Source organism: Manis javanica, chromosome 14 (genome assembly GCF_040802235.1).
Source record: "Manis javanica isolate MJ-LG chromosome 14, MJ_LKY, whole genome shotgun sequence".
NCBI lineage: Eukaryota > Metazoa > Chordata > Mammalia > Pholidota > Manidae > Manis > Manis javanica.
Genome location: NC_133169.1, coordinates 79945856 through 79965105, shown reverse-complemented (window position 1 = coordinate 79965105; position 19250 = coordinate 79945856). Strand labels below are relative to the sequence as shown.

General features: G+C 56.2%; 1 protein-coding gene across 27 annotated transcripts in view; it reads right to left on the bottom strand.

Moving 5' to 3' along the window:
• The window catches only part of OBSCN (obscurin, cytoskeletal calmodulin and titin-interacting RhoGEF), a 157924-nt gene that overhangs the window by 26107 nt on the left and 112567 nt on the right, over positions 1 to 19250 (bottom strand). For all 27 annotated transcript variants that reach the window (XR_012124859.1, XR_012124860.1, XR_012124858.1 and 24 more), the window contains 22 exons: positions 18851 to 19224; positions 17268 to 18114; positions 16201 to 16479; positions 10608 to 10686; positions 10271 to 10389; positions 9934 to 10131; positions 9445 to 9477; positions 9031 to 9129; positions 8581 to 8799; positions 8189 to 8261; positions 7903 to 7970; positions 6562 to 6681; positions 6329 to 6471; positions 5694 to 5894; positions 5523 to 5605; positions 5166 to 5339; positions 4336 to 4492; positions 3934 to 4050; positions 3659 to 3823; positions 3405 to 3563; positions 3136 to 3313; positions 2529 to 2642 (listed from right to left, as the gene is read on the bottom strand). Coding sequence is in view for 24 of the 27 variants with exons in the window: in XM_073221246.1 (XP_073077347.1) it covers positions 2529 to 2642; positions 3136 to 3313; positions 3405 to 3563; positions 3659 to 3823; positions 3934 to 4050; positions 4336 to 4492; positions 5166 to 5339; positions 5523 to 5605; positions 5694 to 5894; positions 6329 to 6471; positions 6562 to 6681; positions 7903 to 7970; positions 8189 to 8261; positions 8581 to 8799; positions 9031 to 9129; positions 9445 to 9477; positions 9934 to 10131; positions 10271 to 10389; positions 10608 to 10686; positions 16201 to 16479; positions 17268 to 18114; positions 18851 to 19224 (3999 nt within the window). In the remaining 3 variants the exon portion in view is untranslated. The remainder of the gene's footprint in view (positions 1 to 2528; positions 2643 to 3135; positions 3314 to 3404; positions 3564 to 3658; positions 3824 to 3933; positions 4051 to 4335; positions 4493 to 5165; positions 5340 to 5522; positions 5606 to 5693; positions 5895 to 6328; positions 6472 to 6561; positions 6682 to 7902; positions 7971 to 8188; positions 8262 to 8580; positions 8800 to 9030; positions 9130 to 9444; positions 9478 to 9933; positions 10132 to 10270; positions 10390 to 10607; positions 10687 to 16200; positions 16480 to 17267; positions 18115 to 18850; positions 19225 to 19250) is intronic.

Here is a 19250-nt window from a genome sequence, read left to right as displayed (position 1 = left end):
TAGTCCCCAAATGGGATATTACCAAGCCACAGATATGTGTTTTGTCCACCCTGTCCCCTTCTGCCCTGACCTCTGTCCCTGGGCCCAGAGCAGGGAGGCCCCACTTGCCCGTCCAATACCCCAGACACGTCAAGCTTGGGGAGACTGCCTTTCACAGCTCTGCTGGACAGATGCCTGGACTCTGCTGATGGCGCATGTGAAAGGTCCCTAGTGAGCAGGAAGGAACGTCACCTTGAAGCCAAGTCAGGGGACTGTGGCTGTAGCTTCTACCTCTGGACCCTGATGTTTGCTGTGTTCAGAGAGGTAACATTTTGTGGACATTCACTGGAAATGAGGTGGCAAAGGACCAGGTGGGCTGGCAGCGGTTGCTACCAGTCCACCTGGTGTAGACAAGTGGCTGTGGTGGCTCCCAGGAGGGGCACACGGATGCCTGTCTTCCCACCCTGCTGGTGTGCAGGCAAGGGCTCTGATATGTGTCCCCATGGGTGGGTTGGCACTCTGCCCAATTCACGATGTCTTTGCTGGCTGGCAAGTCAGAAGCCCCACCACACAGTCTGTAGAGGCAGGCCCACGGACAGGCTCTGGTCCAGGGCACATGCATGGGGTGGGACCCTCATCCTGGCAGGGGGTGCCTCATGGGCCTATCTGTGGTGTTCCTCACTGCCATGCTGCTTCGGGTCAGTGGCCTTGGCCATACCCAGGTGACCGCAGATGCTGTCCAGACCATTTGGCAGCCATTTCAAAATGAGATGCACGTTACTGCCCCTCCCCTGCTCTGTCCACCGCCACAGGAAGGTGGTTTAGTCACTGGATGGAGCTGTCCCCAGAGAGGGATGTCCCCTGCAGGGCACTCACAGGGTAACAGTCAGGACGAAGGGGTGGAGGATGCTGCCCCAGCCAGGCGGCCACTGCACACCCTCCTGGGGGCAGCCTGGCTTGGTGGGGGCGAGGGTTCATTTCTCCTTCTGGGGGGCTTTGTGAACAACTGTCCCTCTGAACCCACACTCCCAAAGAGAAAGGATGGTGAGATCAGGCCGGTTCAGGCTGCTATAGGACACAGGTTCCGTGCAGGATGAGGTGGCTGGGAAGGGTCCTCCTTGGCCACAGGCCTTCTCCCAAGCTGTGTGCACCCAGGCATGCCCTGCAGCTCTGACCACAGGACCCAAGCATGGCCCTTTCTGCGGGTCCCAGCAATACCCCAGGGCCCTCTCTAGCTAATCCTTAGCTACTGGTGCACTGACAAATGCCCCCGACAGCTTACAAACAGAAGGGGGTGATGACTCAGATGGGGCCTCCAAACCCAGAACTGGACTGTTACTCAGATCCAACAGGGAATTTGGAGGCTTGCCTGAGACCAGGTGACCCCTGATAAGCATATTTTGGTTTACATAGGCGCCTCGGACCACACTGGATGGTCTTTGCTATGTTGTGATTCGGGGTTGGGGCTCTGGGTGACACGGCACCATGACCTCTGAAGGAACTGTGACTGAGGTCAGCTGTGCAGATGGCCAGCTGAGCCCAACATAAACCCTGCACACCGAAACTCAGGTGAGTGAGTGTTCCTGGCTGGCCACTCTCTATGTGCCATCACGCACAGATGCCGGGAGACACAGGCACCATGTGCACGATTCTACAGGATTGGTGGAGAGCTGGGCTCCCAAATGGCCCACCTAGACCCCTCCTGGACCCCCACCTGGACCCCTGGACCTCCAGCTGGACCACACCTAGACCCTCACCTAGACCCCAGCTGGACCCTACCTGGATCTCCAGCTGGACTGCGCCTAGATCCCACCTAGACCCCAGCTGGGCCCTGCCTAGACCCCAACCTCATCCCCCAGCTGAGTCCTGCTTGGACCCCCACCTGGGCCCCAGCTGGACCCCACCTAGACCCCAGATGGATGCAGCCTGGACCCCCAGATAGATCCTGCTTGGACCCCCATCTTAACTTCACTGGATCCCCACCTGGACACCCAACTGGACCCCACCTGGACCCCCAGTTGGAGCCCATCTGGATCCCTGCCTGGACCCCCGCCTGGACCCTGCCCCACGCACTCCTTCCCTGACCTGAAATACACTGAACCCCGAGTGGAATGGCTCTGAGTTCTGTGAGTCCTAGAGAATCAATGAACGCGAAAGCGGTTGGGGCATCCTGTACTTGGTGCCAGGAGCAAGGGTGATCTGGGGACCCCTAAACTTTACAGCTCCTGTCACATGCAGAGTCAAACCTGAGAGGCCCACCACAGCACCCACTTCAGTGACCCTCTCTCCCTGGCTCTCCTGGTTGCCCCACCACTCACTGGAACTCCTTCAGCATGTCCACCTCGGGCAGGCCTGCTGACCACCACACTGCCCCTTGCTCTGCCTCACTGACCTGGCTGGCAGCCTTAATTCCCAACTTATTACACGACTGTCTACTCGTCTGTCTCCCCCTTCAGAGGCCAGCCCCTTTGGACAGGGGTGGTCTGCCTATTTGCCGCTGTTTCCCAGCACCTGGAAGAACAAGACTGGGGGCCGGGCAGGGGGCCTACCTTTATACCAGCTGACGACGGGCTTAGGGGTGCCTGTCACATGGCAGGCCAGCTTGACTGTCTCGCCCAGCTCAGCCGTGCAGTCAGCGAGCTCCTCTTCAAATTCTGGGGGGTCTGGGGACACATACATGGGCTCTGAGCCCTATGTGGGTGGGACCATAGGCTCCCCTGAGCCTTTGTGCACCCCTGGCCCAGCTAGAAGCCCCACAACTAAGGGTGTGGTTGCCAAGGACTCTGCCCTTTGAGAGCTTCTGTCTAGGCCCACACCTGGGACCAAAAGGGAATTGGTGAGGCAGGCTGGGTGGGCAACAGGGAATGGTGGGGACTGTGGAGAAGGGATTTCTGTGGAGAGAGGGGACCTTCTGTCCCATTCCTGATTAGGAAATGGACCCGGGACTGCCAGGGTTTCACATCCTAGCATGGTCTGGGTGCCCACCCTGTGCTGGGGGGCCCCTGTGTGAACCCCGAGGCTCCCCACATTCAGTCCGACTGCCCCAGGCTGGAGCCCCCACCTTGCCTGCCAGGGCAGGGGCAGAGAGCTGGGGTCCCTAAGCCAGGGGAAGGCTAGGGTCTCATCAGGCCTTGCAGCCCAGGCTGGGGCACTCACGCCACATGGGCAGGGCCAGGCGCTGCTGTATGCCGCAGATGTCCTTCACCCAGGAGTTCTTGGTGATGACCGTCCGTGCTTGCAGCAGGTATTTGCGCACCGAGTCCTCCCGCTCATGCCAGACCTCAAAGGCTCGGTCATCCCCCTCCACCTGGTCATTCAGGTCAATGCTGCTGAGCTGTGGGGAGGACAAGGCTGAATGCCTGGATGTGGCTGTCACCAGCCAACACATACCCTGTGGGGCCCCCTTGGCCCAGGTAGGCACAAACCTTCATCATGTTCCGGAACACATAGCTGAAGCTGTCTGTGCGTGAGTCCCGCCGGGGCTTGCAGACTACCAGGTGGTGGCGGAACAGGAAGACATGCCGGTGGTGGCCTTTCCAGGGCATCCGTGCTCCAGGTGCCCCCTCCCACACAATGAAGTGGCCCTGGGAGTGGGTAGGTCTGTGGTCAGCCGGCAGGCCAGGGTCTGGTCCCACGGGATCCCTCCTGCCCTTCCACTGAGGCTGCCATGTCCCCCAACCTGGCGGATGGGCTCGCCCAGGGCCTCCAGGGTGCCAGGGTAGTTCTCCATTAGTGACACGTGCAGCTGGTTCTCAGCACGCTGCGGCAGCGCTGACACCATGGCATAGGCCTGCTCCAGTGGTGCACAGTTCTGCCTGCTCCGCGCCTTGTTCCGGATCAGCTCCTGGGGGAACTGCAGGTCATGGCGCAGCCCAGGGAAACGGCCCAGGCGCCGTGGGGAGGGGCCACGGGGAGGGGCCATGGGGAGGGGCCACGGGGAGGGGTCCCACCCACCTTGAGCAGGGCCTGATACTGCTGGATCCGCTCCACGGGCTGCTCAAGTAAGTGCTGCAGCGTGGGCTCGGACAGCTGTGAGGGGTCCCCAGGAGACAGCACCTCCTCCGTGTACTTCTGCAGGAACCCAAGTGGGGTTGGGGACAGAAATGTCACTGAGGCTGAGAACCGGTGGTCAGGTCCCAGGAGCACACATGGCCCCTCCCCTGTGGGCCAGTATCATCCTTGCCCACTGTATCACTGAGAGATCAGCACGGAGCTTGGGGGCTCCACCTGCTTTTCTCACTAAGCCCAGGGCCCAGGGTCTGGGCAGGCCATGAGGGGCCCAGGCAGGATCAGGGAAGATGATCCCAGGACCAGAGGCCAGCACTGAGACAGGGAGGGGGGCACAGGCAGGGGCACCTTGTAGAACTCCTGCACGGCAGTGCTGACCATTGCCGACTCTGCCTGCACTCGGCCCACCAGGAACTCCAGATACTTCTCAAAGGCCACCTGGTTCTTGATGAAGCACATGGCCACATCGTCATCTGTGGCACAGTTCTGCAGCTCCTGCAAGAAGCTACCATGGAGAGTACAGTGGGTCAGGGTGAGGGCTGATACCAGGACCCTTGAGAGTGACACACAGCTGAGCCCTCAGGGTTGGCTGGGAGACAGGCTCCTGCCCAGGGCCAGGTTCCCATGGCTCCTGGGAGTGGGAATATTCTGGGTTGTGGGGGCGTGTTGTGTGCAGTGGGTGAAGGCATGCACATGTGTGTGCGCACATGCCATGGGCAGGCATGCCAAGAACTGCATATACACACAGCTGTATGTGTGTATACATGCAACACATGCACGTAAGGGTGTGCAATTCAGTGCAGGTTTGCATGCATAGTATATGTGTGCCCAAGTTTTCAGAGTGTCCTATGTTACAGGTTGCAGCAAATAGGTGTACTGCATATGTGCATAGGTGTGCATGCATGTGTGTGAGCATATCCCTGTGTGTGTTCAAGCATGTGTGTATGTGTGTGCATATGCATGTGCTGGCCAAGTATGTGCATGTCCAAGCATGTGTGTGTGTGTCCGCGTACCTATAATCAAGCATTTGTGTCTGAGTATGTGTGTATATGTGTGTGCATGTACATGCGTGTCTGAGCATGTGCATGTCCAAGTGTGTGTGTGTGTTTATACATGCATGTGCACACTCAGGGCCTGCTTGGGGTAGCCTCAGCTGTCCCGACCATACACTGGCTCACCTGCTGTGGAAGTGGCTGATGTCCTGCACATTGCGGAAGATGACAGCCTTCTGGCTGGCCACAGCTGTGGGCACATGGGGGCAGTGGTCCAGGTGCTGCATGTGGTGGCTTTGTAGAAACTGCAGCTTGCCCAGGAAGGCCTGCTCGGAGCTCAGCAGCTCCCGGATGACAGAGCTGTTGGGGAACAGCAGTGAGGAGCAGACCCAAGAGCTCAGCTGCTGAATGGGTGGGGGGGTACCTCCTCTTCACATGCAGTCCCCCACCCACTTTCAGAACAAACTGGCCAGAGGGTGGAGGGAGGGCACCCCCACAAGTCTACCCCAACCGCCACTTGGCTCCTGTCTGCTGACCCCTCACCTCAGCCTTGTCTTATACTCATCCGCAGACATGGCCTCCCGGGGGAACTCTGGGGGCTCAGCAGGCCCCCACTCAGGCGACAGCTGGTGAAAAGTGGGGAGGGTAGCAGTCAGGCTCTTACCCTCATGGGGAAAACACTCCAGGGGACCCCCATCCTGCACATCCAGGTACCTTGAGCCGCTTGTCCAGGTAGGCAGGGGACACCCAGCCTTGCCGAGAGGGGCTGGACTTGGTGGGCTTGGTGCGCACGAGCCAGCGGAGGGGGTGGGCCGAGTCCAGCACCTCCACATACTGGCCCTCCCGCAGCGAGATGGCATCCTGTTCAGCCCCCAGCGGCATATAGTCCGCCGAGACCATGTAGATGTCAAAGATCTGGGAGGCAGGGAGCTGAGTTGCATGGAGAGGGGCCAGCCAGGCCTCCCTAAGCCCCAGTGGCCCCCTCAAAGACCCCTCATGGGAGAGGGACATGGAGAGGGGCCAGCCAGGCCTCCCTCCCTAACCCCCAACAGCCCCCAAATACCTTATAGGTGATAGGGGAACAAAAGGGCACCAGCTGGGCCTCCCAAGGCCCCAGATTACAGGGCCCCTGGCATTAACTGGGGGGAAAAAAGCCACCCTGAGAAGTCTGCTGAGGAAAATCATACTGGGGGGCTGGGGAGCTGGGGAGCCACCCCAAGGGGGCAGTGGGGAATCTCTGGGGTGCCGAGATGTCCTGGGTCTTGGTGGTGATGTTGGCCATGCAGGTGTGTGTCCCATGACCCTCCACCCCAACTGCCCCCTTGTTGGCCCCCATCCCAACCCCGCACCTCGCCCCGGGAGTCCCCATCCTCTGATTCTGAAGATGACTCCTGGACGCTGGAGGAGGGGCGTGAACGGCCATGCCGAGGGGATGCAGACGGCGTCTTGGACTCCTCATCGCTGTCCCCTCCTCCAGGCACCTGCAGCTTGGCTGGGGAGCACAGGGCATGTGTGAGGCCCTTGGTCCCAGGGCAAAGGGCTGTGGTCAGTCAGTCCCACCCTGACCTGGCTCTGTGCTCACCCTGCGTGATCTTGGCTGAAACGATCTCCGTGATCTGCGAGGTGAGCTTCTGCAGGAACTCCTCCGTGCCCACTTCGGCCAGGGACAAGTGGCTGCGGACCTCTGTAGCCAGGGGCTCTCCTGGGAGCCAGGCCCAAGCTTAGCTGGCCACGCACCCCACAGATGTGCCTGAGCACCCCTCAGGCCCATTCTGGGCTAGGGGCTTGAAGTTGCTGAGAAACACACAGACTTAGGGCCAGTGCCACTGGACACAGGGAGGCTGACCAAGAGCAGGGCCCATTGGCTCAAGGGCACAGAGCCCAGGTGTGACCAAGGGGGCCAACACAGGGAAGCAGGGTATGGGCAGAGGGGACATGCAGTGGTCAGGGGACACTGACTGGCCAGGTGGACACCAGGAGGTGGGTAAGGGCAGTGACAGCCACGTCACAGGGCCCAGACAGGCTGTCACACTGGGAGGAGCGTGGGGCTGGCCGTGAAGCAGTCTGTGCTGTTTTCAGTCCTTTGGCCACTGGCCGCTGGTCTAGGAAGGGACTCCGAGGAGACAGGGGGCAGCACAGTAGTGGGTGATAAGGGTGGGTGTGGACACTGAAGGCAGGGGTCAGGACCCCAAATTGTGGCCCAAGGGTTGGGGGCTCAGAGGCCCAGTGGCTGTGATTGGTTTGGAGTCAGCACATGGAAACAAAATGCTTAGCAGGGATTGGGGTTAAGGGTGAATGAGGGCTGCCTGGGGTGGGGGTCAGCTAAGAAGTGACCCCAAAGGTGGATAACCGGTAGACGGGGCACATGGCACACTGCTTGCTACTTCTGTGCAGACTCGATATTTTCCATGAAAAAGTTAAAATATTCCCAGATGCAGGGAGCCACCACGCAGGCAGCAGGGAAGTGGCTGGACATGGGGGAGTGGGGGATGGTGCCCATTTGGGAGCTACAGAGGGGCTGACCCAGCTGAGAGCATGGGAAAAACCCAGGACAAACTAGATCCTGCTGGCCACCCCCCACCCTGACCTCACCCCAACCTGGCTGTGGCTCAGCAGCCTCCCCCACCTGGGCTGGGCACCCACACAGACCAGCGGATGTGAGCTCTGAGCCGAGGGCTGGCCCAGCCGAGGGGTCCTCCCTGCAGGCTCTCTGATCCACAAGGCTCAGCAACGGCTACCAGAGCAACTAAAGCTCAGCACTAGGCCTGTGGTGGGGGAGCCCCCTGCCCAGAGCTGGCAAGCAGGCATTTCTGGGGCCACAGTCCTGGGTCCTGCTGTCTGGGCAGCGTCCTCCACAACCCACACTTGCACCCGGGTCTCGGCTACCCCCACGTCACACAGACGTGCACCATCCAGCACAAACCTTTCCTCTGCCCAGCAAGGTCGGGGAAACCTGCAGGTTCCGACATCTGGGTGGAGACAGCTTGGGTCCTGAAGGGGGAAGGGGATGTGCTGAGGAGCCCGACAGTAAAAGGGTCTGGGACAGTGGGCTGGGACCCCACAGTGAAAGCCCACATTTCACAATGGGGAAACTGAGGCACAGAAGGGGATGCTGTCCTACACAGCCTGGGAGCGGTGGAGCTGGGCTGTGGTCTGGAGAGTCCCTCCCTAGCAGCAGTGGTCCCCCAGGGCCAGGTTGCCCCACTCACCCCTGCAGGAAGGTGGAGATGAGGGCCTTCTTTGCCTCGGTCTGCTCCTCTGCCACCCCCACCTCTTTGGGCACTGCGGGGAGAAGAAGGGAGCCCCAGACCTCTGAGCTGGTTCTGGGACCCTGCCCAGGATACCCTGGGGCCTCCACCCTGTCCTCATGGAGCCCCTTGGCAGGGTTGTGCTGGCATCCCTCCGGGGCCCACAGTCACCTCTTCGGTGGCAGGGAGAACAGGGTCTGTGCTCACTCCGCAGGCTTGGGAGGGGCTGAGCGGTCAAGGAAGCAGAGGCTCAGGATGGCAGGGGGCTTCTGAGGGGCCCAGGGTCAGGGTGGGAGCTGGCCAGGGGGCTCCCAGGGAAGGGTCGCGCGTCCCCCAGTGGCCACGCCACTCACCACTGGAGACTTGCAGGCTGGCGGAGCAGAGGGCCTGGCCAGCGTTGTTGGTGGCGATGCAGGTGTAGGTGCCCTGGTGCTTCCGGCCCACTTCCAACAGGACCAGACTGTGCTGCTGTGCGCAGCTGGCCACCGTGTAGCCCGGCGTGTCCTGGCCAATCCACAGCACACCCCTCCCAGCCTCCTCCCGCAGCCAGTGCACAGCGGGTGCTGGGCGTCCTGCAGGCGGGAGCAGATGGCAGAGGGACCATCACTGGGAGCTGTGGGGACCCCCCAGCCTCCCTGCGGTCCTCGGGGGCAGGGAGAGTGGGGCTTTGTCCTCCCAGGGGGCCCTGGGACGGGGGCTGGGAAGGCAGGCAGGGAGGGAGCGGCCTTCCGTGTCCTCCTAGGGGGCAGGGAGAGTGGGGCATGCCTTATCCTCCTGGAGTCCTGGGGAGCAGGCCCGCCTACCTTCCACCTTCACTGAGAAGGTAATGCTGGCACCCTCCTTGACCGTCTTGTTGGTGAACCTCTCCAGAAATCTGGGCGGCGCCAGCTGCTCGAGCACATCTGGGGAGACATGTGGCAGCGGGGAAGGGTACCTGTGGGGCCGCCCTCTCGACCCCACGGCCCGGCGCCACCCCCACGTCGCGGCAGCTCCGCTCAGCTCAGCTCAGCTAGCCCACCCCTCCTCCCCAAGGCCCTGCCCACCTTGTCCGGGAAGGTCCAGCTCTCCTCCCCTCTTCCTGGGCTTCCCTCCCCTGCCGGGATTCTACCTCTTCTGTCCGCTCCCAGCTCCCCTTCCCCTCTGCCGGGGGGATGTGTCCCTCAGGGCACCCCCCAGGCCTCCACCTGCACCCCCACAACACGTCAGTGGTCACTCACCTGATGCTGGCTTCTCTTCAGTATCGCTGAGGCCTGAAAGAGGCACAGAGGTCAGACCTGCAGCAGCAGGTGCCCCATCCCCAGGCCAGTGGGCCTGCTCAGTGGGGTGGGGTTCCTACACACAGTGCCCTTCCTGAAACCTGGGCTGAGCAGCCGAGGAATTCATGCGGAGAGCCCGCAGCCCTACGGCATGCTACCCCATGCTAGCCTCGGAGCCAGCACAGCCCCACCAGTGTGCCAAGGGCAGCACTGGGTTCTGCAGGCAGGCCTCTTCCTCACCGACCCGCGCCCCGTGGGCCATGCTCCCGTGTGCGGCCTCCAGCACCCGGGGCCTCCTGAAGCAGGGGCGGTGACCACCAGACCTGGTGTGGACACATTAGCCCAGGTGTGGACATGATGTCAGCTTGGGTGGGGACGGACCTCAGCCCAGGTTGTGGGCACGACACCAGCCGGGTGTGGACGAATGTCAGCCTGAACCCCGGCACCCACCTCGGACCAGCAGCCGAGCAGATGAGTAGGCGGCGCCCAGGGCGTTGCTCATGTAGGCTGAGTACTGCCCGGCATCTTCACAGGCCACAGTGACGATTTCCAGGGTATGAAGTGTGTTCCTGTCGGTCATGCGGATGTGCGTGGAAGCAGTCAGGGGCTGCCCGTCCTTGAACCAGTACAGTCGGGGTGCTGGGTAGCCTAGGGTCACAGGGGGCTGGTCAGCACAGGGCCACAGCCTGGTGGGCACTGTACAGCCACATGGTCCAGGGTGAGGGCCCCTCAAAGACCCCATGCCACCAGTGGGCATCCAGCCTCCAGACGTCCTGCTCCCCCTCACCTTTCACCTTGAGCTGGAACTTGGCCAAGAGTGAGCCAGGGGCCACCTGGACGTCCTTCAGCTCCTCCACCACCTGAGGCAGCTGCCCCTCTTCTGAGGTAGACTCCTCTTGCTCCCGGCTGGCAGGGAGAACAGAGAAGGGCAGTCATGAGGTGGACCAGCAAGGGGTCCAGCGCCTGGAGGGGTGGATGGTTTCTGAGGTCCCCTGTTTGCTGGGAGGAGACTTGCCTGGCCTGGTTGATGGCTCCAGGTGTTGGATTCTGTCAGTCTGTGCTGGCACCCCCCCCCAACCCCAGGGCCCGGGACCACCAGCCCTCTGGCACTGCCCGTCCTGTACCTGGACAGGTAGCTTTGGGCACTGAAGTAGGATGAGGTCTCTGTGGCATCTGCTGCAGTGTCATAATCTGTGCTGGTCACTGGAGAGGAAACAGCAAATCTGGAGCACAGCCTGCACCCCAACGGCCCAGACATGGACCCTGAACCAGAGGCCACCTGGCTGTCACTGCACAGCCATCCCTGGGAGTCATGTGTACCACTGAGTCAGAAGTCATGGGAGGCATGGCCATCCTGTGGCCCCTCTCATCACCAGGCTGTCACCAGCCTACATCTCTGGGCCTGTAACTAACTACAGCACCTTGCAAACTGTAAATACCAGTGAGTGATCCTGGGCTTTCTAACTAGAAAGCAGCACCTTCCAGTCCTATCATGCTGGGATACAGGGGCCTCAAAACCAAAGCTAGGGGCTTCTACTTCCAGCCACCATAGAGAAACAGGGAGAAGATGTACTCTCTGGCGTAGATTAATGTCAGGGACCCCCAGATTTCTGATGTGGAAATCCTAACCTCCAACAGGATGGTGTTTAGAGGCAGGGCCTTTGGGAGGTGAGTAGGTTTAGATGAGCTCATGGAGGTGGGGCCCCATGGTGGGAACCATGCCCTTTAGGGCAGGGAGCCCTCACTGTGTCCCCGGGTAGTGTCACAGGGAAAAGGCAGCCATCTGCAAGTTGGGAGAGAGAGAGGCTGGCCCCCTGATCTCGGACATCCAGTCTCCAGAACCATGAGCAATACATGTCTACTCTTTAAACCTTCTGGTCTACAGTATTTTGTTATAGCAGCCCTAAGACACCTCCTACCTGAAACCACCAAAATACAAACAAATACATGAAACTGGGAGTGTGGTGATGTGATTAATCATAAGAAATATGATTTGGTCTTTGTTCCATCCCTGGCACAGAACTCCTAAGACTTGGGGTTTCCTGTGATGAGAGCCATACAGGTGTTTTGATATTCATAACAAGTCCCTGTCAGCCACATATGAGTTTATGTTAATGAGGTGAACTTGGAAAGCCCCAAGGATGGGGGCTGGTGGCCAGGGGCCCACCATGGGGTTAAAGGGTTGGAACTTTTCAGTCCCACCCCTGATCTCCAGGGAGGGGGAAAGGGCTGGAGGTTGTCAATCACTAATGGCCAGTGATTTAATCAATCAAGCAAAGTAATGCAGCCTCCACAAACCCAGGGCAGGGTTTGGAGAGCTGGCAGGTTGGGGACCACATGGGCATTTGAGGACAGGGGTGCCCCCAGAGAGGGCATGCATCTCTGTGCCCCTTCCCACAGTTGTGCCCCATGTGTGTCTCCAGTGTGGCTATTCCTTGAGGCCCATCTTTGATGATGAACCGGTGATCTAGTGAAACCGGTTCTCATTAACCTGGTAAGGAAAGTGCTGTGTGAACCACTCTATGGATTAATGGAACCTGGGGAAGGGTTGTGGGAACCTCTGATCTCCAGCTGGTTGGGCAGCAGCACCATGACAGCCTGGACTTAGGCCTCTGCTGTGGGGGCGGTCCCATTGGGGTTGTGGGCCCCATGTCATTCCTGGCAGGCAGGGTCAGAATGACATAACTGCATGCAGCAGAGTCCAGGCTTGCCTGGTGGTGGGGAAAGAACCCACATGTAGGAACTGGGTGCAGAATTATCAGAATGGCTTTCAAGTCACTGGGCATTACGCCATGAGCCCTGAAAGACAGGAGACATGGTAGGCCCTGTGACTGCCCCAAGCCTCCCGCCTCGAGTTTCCAGGCCCAGGAGGGGAAACAGAGGCAGAGCAAGGCAGACCCTGAGTAGAGGAGACACAGCAAATGTCCTGGGGGTAGAAGGCAGCTGGAGTCCACAGGACAGAAACCCAGAGGAGGGAAAGCTACCCAGATGGAGCCTTCTCCCTTGAGGGTCAGCAGAGCACAGGGTGGCATGTGTACCTACGGAATGAGCCAGCTGCAAGGACTGGAGAAATGGTGCCAGAGTAGCAGGAGGGCTGGAATGGGGTCTGTTTCCACTTGGACTGGAAGCTTTCACAACCCACAGGGCATCAGCCAGAGTACTTAGGGAAGATCTTGCTTTGCTACAGGCAGAAGATTAGCCCAGGACTGAGCACTACCATGACCCCACCTAACAAACCACACTAGCCAGAGCCCAAAAGACCAAACTGCCTCTGAGCAACTCACTGTATTCCAGGACCCGGTCAAGAAGCCTGCAGAAATACAAAGGATCTAGCTCAAATGGGCAAAATTCACACTGTCAGGCATCCAGTCAAAGATCACCAGACACGCAAGGCAAGCCCAAGATATGGAGAATGGGCAATTAGTGGAAACCAACCCAGAACTGGTACAGATGTTAGAACGGCAGAGAAGGAAATTAGAACTATATTCTGTGTGTCTGAGAAGTAGAGACATGGAACATATAAAAAAGTAAAAACTTTGGTGTGTCAAAGGACACCATTGAGAAAGTGAAAGGACAACCTACACAATGGGAAAAAGTATTCAAAAATCACATATCTGATAAGGATCTAGTATCCAGAATAAAGAAAGAACTCTTACAATCCAAAATCAAAAGACAACCCAATTTGAAAATGGGCAAAGGATCTGTAGAGACATTTCTCCAAAGACATGCAAGTATCCAAAAAAACAGGAAAAGTCACTAAGAAAATGCAGATCATAACTACAATGAGATGCCACTTCATACCCATTAGGACAGCTATTATTAAAAAGAGGAGCAATAACAAGTGCTGGCAAGGGTGTGGAGAAATTGGGCCCCTCACACACTGGCAGCGGGCATGTGAAATGGTGCAGCCACTGTGGAAAACAGTCCGGCCATTCCTCTGAAAGCTAATCATAGAGTCACCACATGACCAGTAACTCTGCTACTGGTACATACCCGAGAGAATTGAAAACACATCTCCACACAAAAGCTCATACACTAATGTTCATAGCAGCATCGCTCAAAGGGCCAAAGCCTGTGGATAAACATCATCAATGAATGGATGAACAGTCTATATACAATGGAATATTTTTCCTTAAAAATGAAAAAAGCACTGATATGTTGCAACATGAATGGGCCTTGGAAACAAGCTCAGCAACAGAATCCAGACACAAAAGCCCACATAGTGTATGATTCCATTTATAGGACATATCCAGGATAGGTAAACCCACAGAAACAGAAACTAGATTAGTGGCTTCCAGGAAGGAATACGAGGGAATGACGGCCTACGGGTATGGGGTTTCTTTCTGAGATGGTGGAAATGTTCTGGAATTAGATGGTAGTGCACACACAATCTTGTGAATGTACTAAAAACTACTGAACTGTACATTTTAAGATGGTAAGTTTTATGGTGTGCAAATATCTGAAAAATTTTAAATCTCAAAATAAAAGTTACGTACAGAGAAATTTAAAATAAGAAGGGCATCATATTTCTCAGCAGAAACCATACAAGCTAGTAGACCATGGAGCGACATCTTTAAAGTATGGAAAGAAGAAAAATGTAACAAAATACAAGAACAATTTTTTTCCAACATAAGAAAGTGAAAAGAATTGCAGCATATCCAGACTACGAATGTGATACCAGATGGAGATCTAGATCTACACAGCAGAATGAAAACCTTGGAAACAGAACTACAGTTGACCCTTGAACAACATGGGTTTGAACTGCACAGGTCTGCTTATATGCAGATTTTATTGGAAAAATTTTGGAGATTTGTGACGATTTGAAGAAACATTTCCTTTTCTCTAGCTTACTTTATTGTTAGAATACAGTATACCATACATGTAACATACAAAATGTGTTTATGTTATTGGTAAGGCTTCCAGTCCACAACAGGCTATTAGCAGTTAAGTTTTGGGGGAGTCAAAGATTATATGCAATTTTCAACTGCACAAGGGGTCAGTGCCCCAACCCTCATGTTGTTCAAGGCTCAACTCTACTTGAGTAAATATACACGATCATATCTTATTTAACTGACTTGTTATTGTCACTTTAATAGTTGTATTCCCCTTTCATTTTGACATATTGGTAGATTTTCATGCTGTTCTAAGAAATAATCCAGATATTCCATATATTCTTCATCAGTTTCTGGCAAAGTTCACTTCTCTCATAATTACAAGAGAGGATATTGATCTGTCCCTCAACCTTGCTCAGATTTCATGTTACACATGAACTCGTATGTTTGTTTGATTTCATGACTAAGATGAAATTTTGTCACAGTTGTGGCACATGTCAGTAACACATTCTTTGCCAATTCCTATTGCCTAGAATAGCTATGCCCCAGTGTAGCCATTCACCCACTGGACAGTTGAATTGTTACCAGTTTTTGGCCATTGGGAATGAAGCTGCTGTGAACATTCGGGTACAGTTTTTATTATTGAATTTGAGTTTCCATTTCTCTGGGATAAATGCCAAGACAACTGTTGTGCCATATCATAGCTACATGGTTAGTTGTATAAGCAACTGCTGCACCCTTTCCCAAGGCAAGTGTACCATTTACAGTCCCACTAGCAATGCCTGAGTGAGACCGTTTCCCTGCATCTCCACCAGCATTGGGTGTTATCGCCATTTTTTACTGTAACCATCCTGAAAGGGTACAGCACTATCTCACTCGGTTTTTAATTAGCACTTCCCTGGTAGTTAGAGATGCTGAACGTCTTCCATGTGCTTATTTGCCTTCTGAGTGTCCCATCCCATGAAATGTCTGCACATGTCTTTTGCTCTATTCTAAATAGATTAAAAATTTTTTTTTACTCTTTAATGTTGAGCATTCTTTATATATACTTTAGATACAAGTCTCTTATGAGCTATACGGTTTGTAGATATTTTTTTGCAGCTGTAGTATTTCATACTCCACATAGGGTCTTTCTAAGAGCAAACAGTTTTAACCTGAGGAGGCCCAGCTTACCAATTTTCCCTTTTATGGTTTTATGGATGTTGCTTTAGTGTCAAGTCCAAGAAGTATTTTCCTAGCCCTAGGTCCTGAGGATCTGCTCCTCTTTCTAAAAGTTCTATAGTTTATAGTTTTATATTTTTGTATTATATTATGTAACATACTTACATTTTATATTTTCCATTTAACTATGTAATTCATTTTGAGCTAATTTTTGTATAAGATCAAAGCTCATTTATTTGTCTACCAATTACCCAGCACCATTTGAAATCCTACCCTGGAATTTGAAATTCTATCCTTCCTCTACATTAACTGCTTTTGCATTGTTGCCAAAGATCAGACGGACACATTTGTTCTGAAGCTATCCAGGAGCCCGCCAGGAGTCACTGTGTTAGAAGGAAACATGCTCTTATCCACTCAGGCAATTTCAAGGGATTTAGGAGCTATATGCCAGAAACCAGGTGCAAGACCGAATTGCCTGGGGCACCTACAAAACCTTCCCAGGTTCCTCCCCAGTCTGGATGGCTCTCAAGGAGATAAAGTCCCCACCCCAACCCCAGGGGGCTCTCAGAGAACTCAACATCAGCGCAACACATTGAGGCCCCATACCCTGCTCAGCCCAAGACCAGTGGTCTGTAGGTCATCCTCTCACCCAGCACTGCCCCTCCCAGCTGGGAGCCCCTGAGCCACACCCCCTGGGGTCATCAAACCCAGACTGCGCACTCACAGTCCACACGGAGCTCTGCCTTGGTAGAGGACACACCCACGCTATTCTCGGCCATGCAGCGGTAGACACCCATGTCTCCTGGCACCACAGCCGTGATGATGAGCTGGTGGCTGCCCTGCTGGTCCTCACTGATCATGTAATGGTCATCCTCCTCCAGCAACCTCCCATCCTTGAACCAGCTCACACTGGGCACGGGCTGGCCCGTCACCACACAGTCGAAGCTCACGGGGTACCCATCTTGCACCTCCTGATTTTGCAGCTCAGTCAGGAACACTGGGGCTGGAGGGACAGGCAGGGTGTTCATGGAGTGTTCTCTGGGCTACCCTCCTACCCTAACCACCCCAGCTGCCAACAGTTCAACATGCATGGTGTACACAGCACCCATTCCCAGGGGGGTGCTGGCAGAGTCAGCAGCTTAACAGAAGGCTGTCTCTGCCAGCTTCTCCCCATTCTCCAGGAGAACCTTCTCTGTACCAGCCCAGTTTCCAAGCTACCACGAGGTCAGAGGGATAGCTGACAGGCAACAGGGAGAAAGAGCAGGTAAAGGGGAGACAAAGGCCTTGTGACCTGGGAGTCCAAGCACTGGAAGTGTGAGAGGGGCCCCAAATCGTTTCCAAGGGGACATTTTAACAGGTGATGATAATGATACCCCACTCTGATGTTCTAGGGTGATACAAGAAAACAGTGAAATGGCTTTAAAATTAATTTTAGTTGCTGGAGTGAGGAATGCCATGCAGACTAGGCCACGTGGAACCCGCCTCTCATACAGATTACATTTCAAATCCCCATGGGGGATAAAACAAATTCTGGAAATGTATTCCCACAAACATTTCCCAGCTGGGGATATAGAGCCTCAGGGGGACTAGTTGGTAACAGGCACACCCCGGATTCAAATCGAGCTCTGACTAACCCCAAGTCAGAGTCAGGACTCTTGCCAGCTCAGTAGGCTTCAAACAGCCCAAACCTGGAGCCCAGCAAGCTCCTTGAATGGCCACCTCACCCTGGTCACCACTGCTGGCCCTGTTCTCCCCGTTCCCGAGCCCGGTCTGGGCAGCTTGCGGACTCACCAGCCTCGCTGGTCAGCAAGCTGAGCGCTGGTTCCACAGGTGCTGCAGGGACGGAGGCCACCTTGCTGATGCGCATCTCCACCCCCCGGGGCCCCTCCTCTGACAGGCTGATGTTTACTCCGATGCCCAGTGTGCCAAACATCTGCCGGAAGCAGGTGGTAGCCCGGCGGGCCTCAGCAAGGTCCTTGAAGCAGATGTACACAAAGTGCTGGTCTTCACAGTAAGTCTGCCAGTCCCCAGGCTCCTTGGGCTCTGGCAAGCCCTCGTCTGCACTGAAGAAGATCTCCTCATCCGAAACCTCGGCTGGGCCCTTGGTGCGGAAGAGGCGGTGCAGCCGCCGGGCAGCCCGGCGGAAGGTATCGTCTAGTTCTCCCCCAGAGGAGCTCTCTGCCTCACTCTCCGTCCCACTGACCACCACACAGGCGCTGTGGGCCACACTGCCAAACCTGCTGCTCACCTGACAGGTGTAGTGGCCAGCATCGGCATGGCCCAGGCCAGTGACCAGCAGAGAGCAGGTGCCGTCCCTGAGCTGATCAATGTGGTGGTGCCTGCCATCAGACAGCTCCACGCCATCCTTCAGCCAGCGAGCACACACGTCTGCTTTGCTAGACACCACACACTCCAGACGCAGGACGTCCCCCACCTGCACTTCAGTGTCCCCAAATGTGTGGCAGAACACAGGGCCCTCCTGCTGCTTCATCTCCTTCCGGACCTTGTAGCCCTTGAAGGCAGCCTGGATCTTCACAGCCGCCTTGTCCATGGATGGGTCCCCCAGGTCCTCGGCACTCAGGTCTCCCGTCTGCTCCTGCTGCTGTTGCTTCCCAGACGGGACTGCTGGGGCCCCAATCTGTGCGCACCGGTTAAGTAGGGAAATTGAGGCCGAAGATGGGGAAAGGGAAGTGCAGGACACATGGAGCAGGGTGGGAAGCAGAATCTGGGCCTCCCACCCGAGCTCTATGTCTAGCTCCAGCACACCACTGTGCCTCCTGCCTGCTGGCAACTGCACCGTGTACACTGAGGCCAGATGCCCAATGGCTCCCCTGCTGCCAAAAAGCAAGCCCACCCTCCCATGAATCACTTTACATAGTCACCCAAACAGAGAATAACAGGGTTGTGAGAAATGCCATGGAGAGGACAGTTCCAGCTCTTCAGGAAAAAGTTTTAGTAGCCAGGTGAATGGGCAGATGGATGGATGGATGATGAATGGGTGGATGGGGGTGGGTGGGTGGATGGATGGATAGATGTGTGGATGATGGATGATGGACAGAGGGGTGGATGGGTGGGTGCTGAATGGGTGGATAGATGGATAACTGGATGGAGGACGGACAGATGGTGGACAGATGATTGTATGGGTGGACAATGGTGGACAAATGGTTTATAGATGGGTAGACAGATGTATGGATAAATGGATGGCAGATGGGGAGATGGATGGGTTGGTGGGTGGGTAATGGATGGGTGGGCAGGCAAATAAATAGTGGATGGACAGATGGACAGTGAATGGTGCTGTGTGGATGGACAATGGCTGAGGGTGAAGATCTGGGACACCCAGCCTCCTCTCCTTAGCAGTCCAGTTGCAGGCTCACCTTGCTGGCCAGCGGTGAGGTGCTGGGCTTCCCAGCCTTCTTGAGGTAGGTAACCAGGGAAGGAGTGCCTGCCCGGGACTCGTCGTCAGAGCTGGTGTGCGAGAGGTCAGCCTCACCCGTGCGCACCAGCTCATCAGCCGTAGAGTAGTCCTCAGAGAGGTCAGGGGCTGCCTCCTCCACCTCCTGCTGCAGGCGCTGCGAGCGCCCGTCCTCTTCCGGCAGCTCACTGATGGAATCCAGGGTGGGCTCACGGCTCATGCGGCGCTTCCGAGCCAGGGCCTCCCACAGCAGGTGCAGGTCACCTTCCTGGGCGGCCTCGGGGGGCAGGCTGGGCTGCGTGGGGGCCTCAGCCCCAGGCCCCGGGGTCAGCACCACTGAGGAGAGCAGGAGGCTGGTCGGC